Source organism: Oryza sativa, chromosome 1, assembly GCF_034140825.1.
Source record: "Oryza sativa Japonica Group chromosome 1, ASM3414082v1".
Lineage (NCBI taxonomy): Eukaryota > Viridiplantae > Streptophyta > Magnoliopsida > Poales > Poaceae > Oryza > Oryza sativa.
This window is the reverse complement of record NC_089035.1, coordinates 28,889,353-28,898,044: the sequence shown is the minus strand read 5'-3', so window position 1 is coordinate 28,898,044 and position 8,692 is coordinate 28,889,353. Positions and strand designations below refer to the sequence as shown.

At 52.1% G+C, this 8,692-nt stretch overlaps 1 protein-coding gene and 1 pseudogene across 1 annotated transcript; both read right to left on the bottom strand.

Annotated features, from left to right (window-relative positions):
* Positions 1–485: 485 nt before the first annotated feature.
* LOC4324110 (gallate 1-beta-glucosyltransferase) lies at positions 486–2,405 on the bottom strand. Its single transcript, XM_015787833.3, has one exon. It carries the CDS (start codon positions 2,272–2,274, stop codon positions 838–840), a length of 1,437 nt encoding a protein of 478 aa, XP_015643319.1. The 5' UTR covers positions 2,275–2,405; the 3' UTR covers positions 486–837.
* A 2,685-nt stretch (positions 2,406–5,090) lies between these two features.
* On the bottom strand, positions 5,091–6,954 carry LOC4324109 (gallate 1-beta-glucosyltransferase 84A24-like; annotated as a pseudogene).
* Between the last annotated feature and the right edge of the window lie 1,738 nt (positions 6,955–8,692).

Genomic DNA, 8,692 nt, shown 5'->3' with positions numbered 1-8,692 from the left:
TTTAACTAGGCGAATGATGTTTTTCAGTAGAATATAAGGTATTACCTTTATACTCTCTTAGCATTAATACTTGAAAATGTATTTATAAATATTATACAGAATAATACATATTAAAGTTATATAGTTGAATGAAAGTAATATTGGTTTATTAAATTTTAGGACCCAATTTGTATTTTGTTCCGGGGCCTCAAAATCCTGGAGACGATTAAAAAAAATTGTATGTGTCAGCTAAATCCATTAAAATTTGACAAAATGATCGCTGTTGTGCAACCACAGAGCCAATCTGTTTTTTTTAATTGTTGTATGGTCTCACATTTCGTGCTATATAAACCGCTGTATACACTATAGATGACTTTAGGTGCGAACATTATACACTACATTTACTAATGAGTTTTTTTCGTTTCAGTGCGTTGAAAATATCCCTACAACTGGAGAGAACGAACGGGGCCGTGCAGTCACATATATAACAGTTACAAATAGAGAGGTTGGGCAAACACAAAGCACAAAACAGATCATTGCTGCAAAACACAGGTAATAAGCACATGCACTCAGCAGTCAGATGGCCACGAACCTCTGGTTTCCTGTTCCTGCAAGGCTGGAAAATCAGGGGTAGAAGATGACCGTGCAAGTAGCAACAGGCCGACAGCATCCACTGCACATGCAATGTCTGTTAAACTATATCTAGTTTTGCTAAACTTTATTCGGGAGGTCAAGTGACCCATTGAACATGCAAACAGATCCTCACATGCCTATCCAGGAAGGAATTCAAGCTTCAAGGTGACCCATGCAAACTACTACGCGCCAAACCGCCAACGCGACGTGATCCGATCGGGCAAGTCACGGCTCCGCGCCTCCGGACGTTATCCGGTCAACGAACGCCTGGACGCCGCGGTCCGACGAGCCGCCGCCGCCCACGGCGGCGCGCGCATTCTCCCCCAGGATCGCCGCGCGCGCCGCCATCGCCTCCGCCTCCGGCCCGGCCGTGACCTCCTCGACGGACAGGCGGAGCGCTTCCCTCGTCAGCGGCGTCGCCGGGGCTCGGACGCCCACACGGTAGACGTCGACGACGAACCGCGTGTTGATGCGCTGGTCGGACCACCTCGGGGAGGCCACCATCGGTACGCCCGCGGCGAGCGCCTCGGCGGTGGAGTTCCACCCGCAGTGCGTCACGAAGCAGCCCACGGCGGCGTGCGCGAGCACGCGCCGCTGCTCGCACCACGGCACCACCTTTCCCCGGTCGCCGCCGCAGGCGTCGATGAGGGCGTCCTTGGGGAGGAGCGCGCGGTTGCCGTCGCGCAGCACCCACAGGAACGGGCGGCCCGTGCTGGCAAGCCCCTCCGCTATCTCCACCACCTCGTCGTGGCCGATGTCCACGAGGCTCCCGAAAGCCACGAACACCACTGACCTCCGTGGCTGCGCGTCGAGCCACGCGGTGCAACCGTGGACGTCGTCGTCGTCGACGCCGCCGTCGTCTGGCTCGACGAGTGGACCGACCGGTATAAGCGGTATATGCTTGCGAAGCCCCGCCACGGCCTCGTGCTCGAGCTCGTCGAACGTGTTCACGAAAACCCATGGCGCCTTCTCCGTCATGCTGCCGAGATCCCCGACGAGCATCTGGCGCCACATTTCCTGGTCGGAAGTGTAAATCCGGAGTGGCCGTAGCTCGTCCATGTCCAGCTCCGGGAGACCCGGGATGGTCACGGCGCCGGAGGAGTCAGCCTCGTCGCCGGACGGGAAGGCCGCGAGCGAGTAGACATAGTGGTAGTACACGGACAGGACGGCGCACGACTGGATCCACAGTATGGCGCACGGGAGACCGACGTCGCCGGCGACGCGGACCGCCCAGGAGACAAAGGCGTTGGCCACGACGCACGCCACCGGCCGCCCGGCCTCGGCCTCCCGGCGGATGAGCTCCTCGAGCGCCGCCGGCCCGGCGGCCTCGACGTGGCGCGCCATGTCCCCAGGGATGCGGAGCCGTGGGTCGTCGGGCTCCCACATCCCTCCACCGCGGAGGCGCTCGACGCGGACGCCGCCGCCGCCGCCGTCGCCGTCGTCGAAGACGCGGATGCCGTCGCGGAGAGCCGTAGTGAAGGTGACGCTGAGGCCCTTGCCGGCGAGGCGGCGGCCGAGGCGCAGGAGGGGGTTGACGTGGCTCTGGAAAGGGCTGGAGACGAGTAGCACGTGCGGCTGAGCCTTCGCCGGCGCCGGCGCCATGCCCGTGGCCGCGGCGGCTGCTGATTCTTGGCTCATTTCGCTGGCTGCGCGCGGCTGCATGCACGGCAGTAGTGCAGCTACCAACGAAGTCCAAATCTCCGATGTATCGGATAATGGAGGGGAGCCGCTTTTCTCCGAGATGAGACAAGAAAAACCAACAAACTCTACTCCAGCTCGGCGTCGCTGTGTCTGCTCCTGGAACTATCGGTATCACGGCGTGGGCACCACAGTATCTCCTCAGAAACGCACGCCGGTTCTGGGCTTTGCCGAGCATGGGAGCGCGATGGCCAACCGAACCGGTCTGGTTATTGAATAACCACCGAAATTAAACAAGAGCTGTTACGAGATTTCGAGTGGAGAGTAAAAGCCATGGGAAGCTATCAACATACTACTCCCTCTCTCCGTTTCAGGTTATAAAACTTTCTAGGATTACTAATATTCATATAGATGTTAATTAATCTAGGCACACATATATGTCTAGATTCATTAACATATATATGAATGTGAGCAATATTAGAAAGTCTTATAATATGAAATGGAGAAAGTAGTATTTTAAGTCAGGAACCACGTGGCTGGCCCGACTGCTACAATGGCGCAACTACTCGTGCTAGCACGTTAGCACGTAACCGTCTCCCACACACAAATGGACACAATAGTTCTCTCTTTCGAGGGAAGCGAGCATAGGGGCACAGACTGTTATGAAAATAGATGCACAACGGAGACATGAATTTTACGTGGAAAATCCTTGCGGGAAAAACCATGGGCGCCGACCGGCAATGATCACTATAGAGGAATTGGATACAAACGCAAGTGATACATTGGGCTGTCGCACCCTCCCGGTGTGGCTTACAAGGGATATATATAGCAGAAATCTAGGAGCCCTAATAGGAAACTAATCCTATAAAGTAGAGTCCTATTAGATAACTAATCTGAATATATTGTGGGCCCGAAATTCGGATCACATATTTAACAATCTCCACCTTGAGACGAATTTCCCTTGTAGCATAAAAATCTTCAATCTCCAAAGAACCTCGTGATGATAAAATCAATGTGCGCCAAATAGTCACTTGGACTATAATCCATAACACCCTTAATCCAGAAGAGGTAGACCATACTTCAAACTCGCCATTGGAAACAAATCCTGAATCTGTTGGTATGACATTGTGGAACCCAGCAGAGACGTGAAACTGATGCACAAACTTCAAACTCGCCATGGGAATAAAATCCTGAATCTGCTGGCATTAATTTCTGGAATCCAAACAGAAACGCGAAAAATTCTTGTGCACAAAAACGAAGTACTTAGATCCCCTGATAACCTCCTGGTATGTTGGATACAATGGTAGCAAAATTCACCGGACAATTTGATCATCTTGTGATCTAGACAGGAGCGAGGCTCCCTCTCGACGACTTGAATGTACTTTTTTTTAATCTCAGGTGCATGACTTATCCTCCTTGAAACATGCGCCAACTTGCATCTTCACTTGCCATAACGAGATTGCATCTCAATCCAGGAGTGGTAGATCAAACTTCTAACTCGCCTTGGGAATAAAATCCTGAATCTGCTGGTACAATTTATCAAACCCTAACAGAAACTCGAAACACTCTGGGTGCATAAAACGAAGTTGATTTCCATGCAGAACCTCCTGGTAGACTGGCTTGTGAATATAGCAATTTAGAACGTGAATTTGTGTTCCCCTGAACAGAACCAAAACAATGCAAGGCTTAAATCCCTGGTGCGAAGGGCGTGTGCACGTAACAATTCCAACGTGAAATTTAATTCACATGAACAGAACCGAGAAAGCTACTGAAGGCTTGGACTTTTCTCCTTCCTCGGGATGCGTGCGGAATAGATCAATGGCTTCAACCCTGCTGCTGCTGCTTCTGATTTTCTCCTGCGTTGCTTGATGGACGTGATTCATATCGATGTGTTGGAGCACCTGCTTAAATCGATCTGGTCGACACCGCTTCGGGTTTGCTTCACCGGTGATTCAATCTCACCGAATTGATTTCTGCGATGATGACGACGCGTTGCTGCTGCGGCCGATTCTCTGCGACGTGCGCTGCTGCTCCTTCCCCGGCGGCGTCGACGACGAGGCCAATCAGATCGATATATACTCCGATCCGAAAAATCACACCGGTGGCTGTGTGATTAGTAGATCGATCTCCAATGCTCTGATACCACTTGTTATAAAAATAGATGCACAACGGAGACACGAATTTTACGTGAAAAATCATTGCGTGAAAAAAATATGGGCGCCGACCGGCAATGATCACTATAGAGGAATTGGATACAAACGCAGGTGATACATTGGGCTGTCGCACCCTCCCGGTGCGGCTTATAAGGGATATATATAGCAGAAGTCTAGGAGCCATAATAGGAAACTAATCCTATAAAATAGAGTCCTATTAGATAACTAATCCAAATATATTGTGAGCCCGAAATTCAGATCACATATTTAACATAGACTTTGCCGGAACGGTGAATCGGTGATGTAGGCAGAGAGTAGTGATTAGGAGTACATTACACTAGTGTTCTAGTAATCTAGTTGAGTGTTGAGACTTGAAACGAACGGAGACTACTCGTGCCGTCGGTGCGCGCGAATGCACTGAAATTGAGCACCCGGGCGGTTCACGTACACTCACCACTCAGTTCCCATTCCAAGGCTCTCACGTGCACTCAATTCTCATTCAAATTACGTGCATGCAATCTGTAGGGCTAAATAAGTGTCGAGCTGCACCACTTGGTGCTTGGTGAGGGATGCTCTAGCTCTAAAACATTTGCCCAGTGAGTTATGGGGATGCTTAGGGTTGATAAAAGGTTTTTTTTTTATGGGACAGGGAGTACTTCCTTAACGTATAGTGTGGAAATGCTGGTGTTACTAGAAATGTATCCGTCAATTGATTACTTTATTCATACTTGGAGTACACACATGTACGAACTCTGCCGGAGTCCACAAATATTTGCCTTAATTTATGCACCATGCAAACGCGAAAATATGGGAGGATTAGGAAGTGATATACAGCCACATGTACGCAACCAATCCCAACTTGTTACGTACAAACACAGCTTATTTTGACACGCAGTGATGCACAGTTGTACGATGTGCCGCTAGAGCGCTGACAAGTCAGCACCCATGTTCTACGGACAAGGACAGCAGAGCATCGGCGAAGTCCCGGATTCCCATGTCCGACGACCCGCCGTTAGCCACCGCCGCGCTCGCCTTGTCGCTCCACTCCCGCGCCCTCAGCCGCATCGCCTCCGCCTCCGGCCCGCTCATGACCTCGTCGACGCACCGGGAGCCGGACACCGACGCCGTACACGTCCGCCAGTAACTTGGCGTTGGTGATCTGGTCGGACCACGCCGGGTAGGCGACGACCGGCACGCCCGCCGCCAGCGCCTCCGTGGTCGAGTTCCACCCGCAGTGCGTCACGAAGCAACCGACGGCGGGGTGCGCGAGCACTCGCCGCTGCTCGCACCACGCCACCACCTTGCCCTTGTCGCCGCCGCCGCCGCTCTCGCCGTGCGGGTGTAGCTCGCGGCTGTCGTCGCGCACGACCCACAGGAACGGATGCCCCGTGCTCGCGAGGCCCTCCGCGACCTCTGCCGTTTCGTCACGGCCGATGACGACGACGCTCCCGAACGCCACGAACACCACCGATCGCGGCGGCTGCGCGTCCAGCCACGCCACGCAGTCGTCGTCTTCGCCCGCACCGCTGCCGGTGTCGAAGAGGGGGCCGACTGGCACCACCGGCAAATGAGCGCGGAGCGCCTCGATGGCCACGCGCTCGAGCTCGTCGAAGGTGTTGACGAGAACCCAGGGCAGTGTGTCGTGGAGGCTGACAAGGTCCGCGACGAGCGCTTGGCGCCAGACGTTCGGCTCGGGCGCGTACACCAATGCTGGGAGCTCGCCGACGGTCAGCGCCGGGAGGCCAGGGACAGGGACCGGGAGACCCGTCTCCGCTCCGGCCGGGGGGAATGCCACGAGCGAGTATAAGTGGTGGTAGTACAGCGACAAGACGGCGCAGGACTGCGTCCACAGCATGGCGCGCGGGACGCCCATGTCCCTGGCGACGCCGGCCGCCCACGGCGCGAAGGCGTTCGCCACGATGAACGACACCGGGCGCCCGGCGTTGGCCTGGCGGCGGATGAGCCCCTCGAGCGCAGCTGGACCGGCGTCCTGGATGTGGCGCTGCATGTCACCGGGGGCGCGGTACCGGGGATCGGCGGGTGCCCACAGGCGGCCGCCGCGCAGGGGCTCGAAGCGCAGCCTGCCGCTTCCCACGTCCATGGCGGCGCCGTCATCGTTTGGCTGAAGCTTCAGCTTGAGTCCATCGTGGGGTACGGTGGTGAAGGTGACGAGGAGGCCCCTGGAAGAGAGGCGCCCGCCCAGGCAGAGGAGCGGGTTGACGTGGCCCTGTAACGGTGCGGAGACGAGGAGGAGGTGCGGCAGCGAACGCCGCGCCGGCGTCTCTTGGCTCATTATACTGAATTCTGAGCTGAAGGCTGATCAGTACGGACGGAGCTCGATTTTTCAAGGGCCAAAGTGTGGGTCAGTGTGTGGGACAGGATGCCAGGCCAGGGTTCTTTTCAGGTCGTTGAGGTCTCACTTGGATAGGCCCATCCGCCCATGCATAATTATGGCCCAAGATGTTGTCATGGAATAAGTAGTTTTGCCTCCTTCAACTCATGCCCCCGGTTGAATAGCATCTCTCAACCGTAAAATCGGGTATAACCTATCCCTCAACTCCCAAAACCACTCTATGGCTGTGTTCGTTCACATGAGAAAGGGAAGATTGTAACTCGTTTTCCGCGCGCACGCTTTTCAAACTACTAAACGGTGCGTTTTTTTGCAAAAATTTTCTATAGAAAAGTTGCTGTAAAAAAATCATATTAGTCCATTTTTAAAGTTTAAAATAGTTAATACTTAATTAATCATGCACTAATGGCTCACCTCGTTTTACGTATCATCCCGCAAGTCTTTTCTGCACACTTTATCGTCACTCGTGCGCACCCGGGAAGAATTTCACAAGAATTTCTCGGTCGGTCACTCATCCCGAAATTGCTCAAGACCAACACAACAACACAAGAATTTCCCGGGAAATTGTTCTAGGCCAAGCACGCTTAACTTTAGAGTTCCTTTGAGATCGACTTCCGAAAAAGAAGTTGCAACTTGTTGGTACGATTATTCTATTAATCCTATTAAGCCGTGAGCCGGGATGTCACAGTTTCCCTTTCAGATCAGATAATTCTCGGATAGTTTGGATATAGATACGGATATGGATATGGTATCGGGGTTTCCGTTGGATACGGATAATAATTCAGATATCTGGTGAACAGTGCTATTCGGATATCCGCAGAAGCCATGAGATATACCCTATTTCTTTTTAACTCTATAACCTTCAATATACCTTTATAGATTTTAATAGTAGTTTATCTCTTAACGCTAGTCCATACTATTAATATTATTTAAAATTTAAAAAAACATTTATAAATTATACTTCACTTTATATAAAATGAGCTAATTATATATGTTGATATGTGTTTCTGTTAGAAGTTGAGTTGGTTTTCGTATTCCGAGAAAAAAATGTTTCAGTATTCGTGTCTGATCATATTCGATTCTTATTTGTATTCGAGATAATCCGTATTTTTTTCCGTATTGGAGCTATCCGTATTCGTTTTCATATCCGGTAAAAAAAATGAAAACGAATATGGTATTAGCATTATCCGTCCGTATCCGCTCCGTTTTCATCCGTAGCCGCCACAGGCATCGCCCCGAGCCGTAGCGTGGGCAGAGTCTTCAACCCGACGCCATCGCTGGCATCCATGGTGGTGAAAACCAAGCCATGAGGCAAGTTGGAACCTTCCTCCCCTTACCAGTCCCGAGTCTCCATTGTCGCCAGTGCCCTTGAACCACCTCGTGGTAGGAGTGCGGACGAAGGTCGGCGAGGGCAAGGGGGAGGCCGTCAGCAGCGGCAGCAAAGTGATGAGCGCTGCGGTGGCAGAACCAACAAGAGGGGGACTGGAAGGTGAGACAGTGAGAGAGAGAGAGAGAGAGGAGGAGGAGGAGGAGGAGGAAGAGGGATCTAGGAAGAGAGGTGAGGAAGAGGATGGGATGAGATGGAGGCCGCTGATAAGTGGGTCCCACCTGATGACTCAACCAGTTAACGGGTCAAAGATGCCACGTGGGATAAAACCGTCTAGGGAGTCGATTTGCTACGGTTTTTGGAATTGGGGGATAAGTTATACCCGGCTTTACGGTTAAGGGATACGATTCAACCATAGGCATGAGTTGAGCGAGGCAAATAGACTTATTACTAAAAGAAATTGTTAGTACACAAGTGGATGGAAATTTTAGCCTATACTATTCCTAACTACTACTCCCTCCATTCCACACAAAACCAACCGTGATACCGATTCGTTTCGTAAAATTTTGTTTATAGAAAAATGCCCTTGCGTTGCAACGGGTGAAGATTATT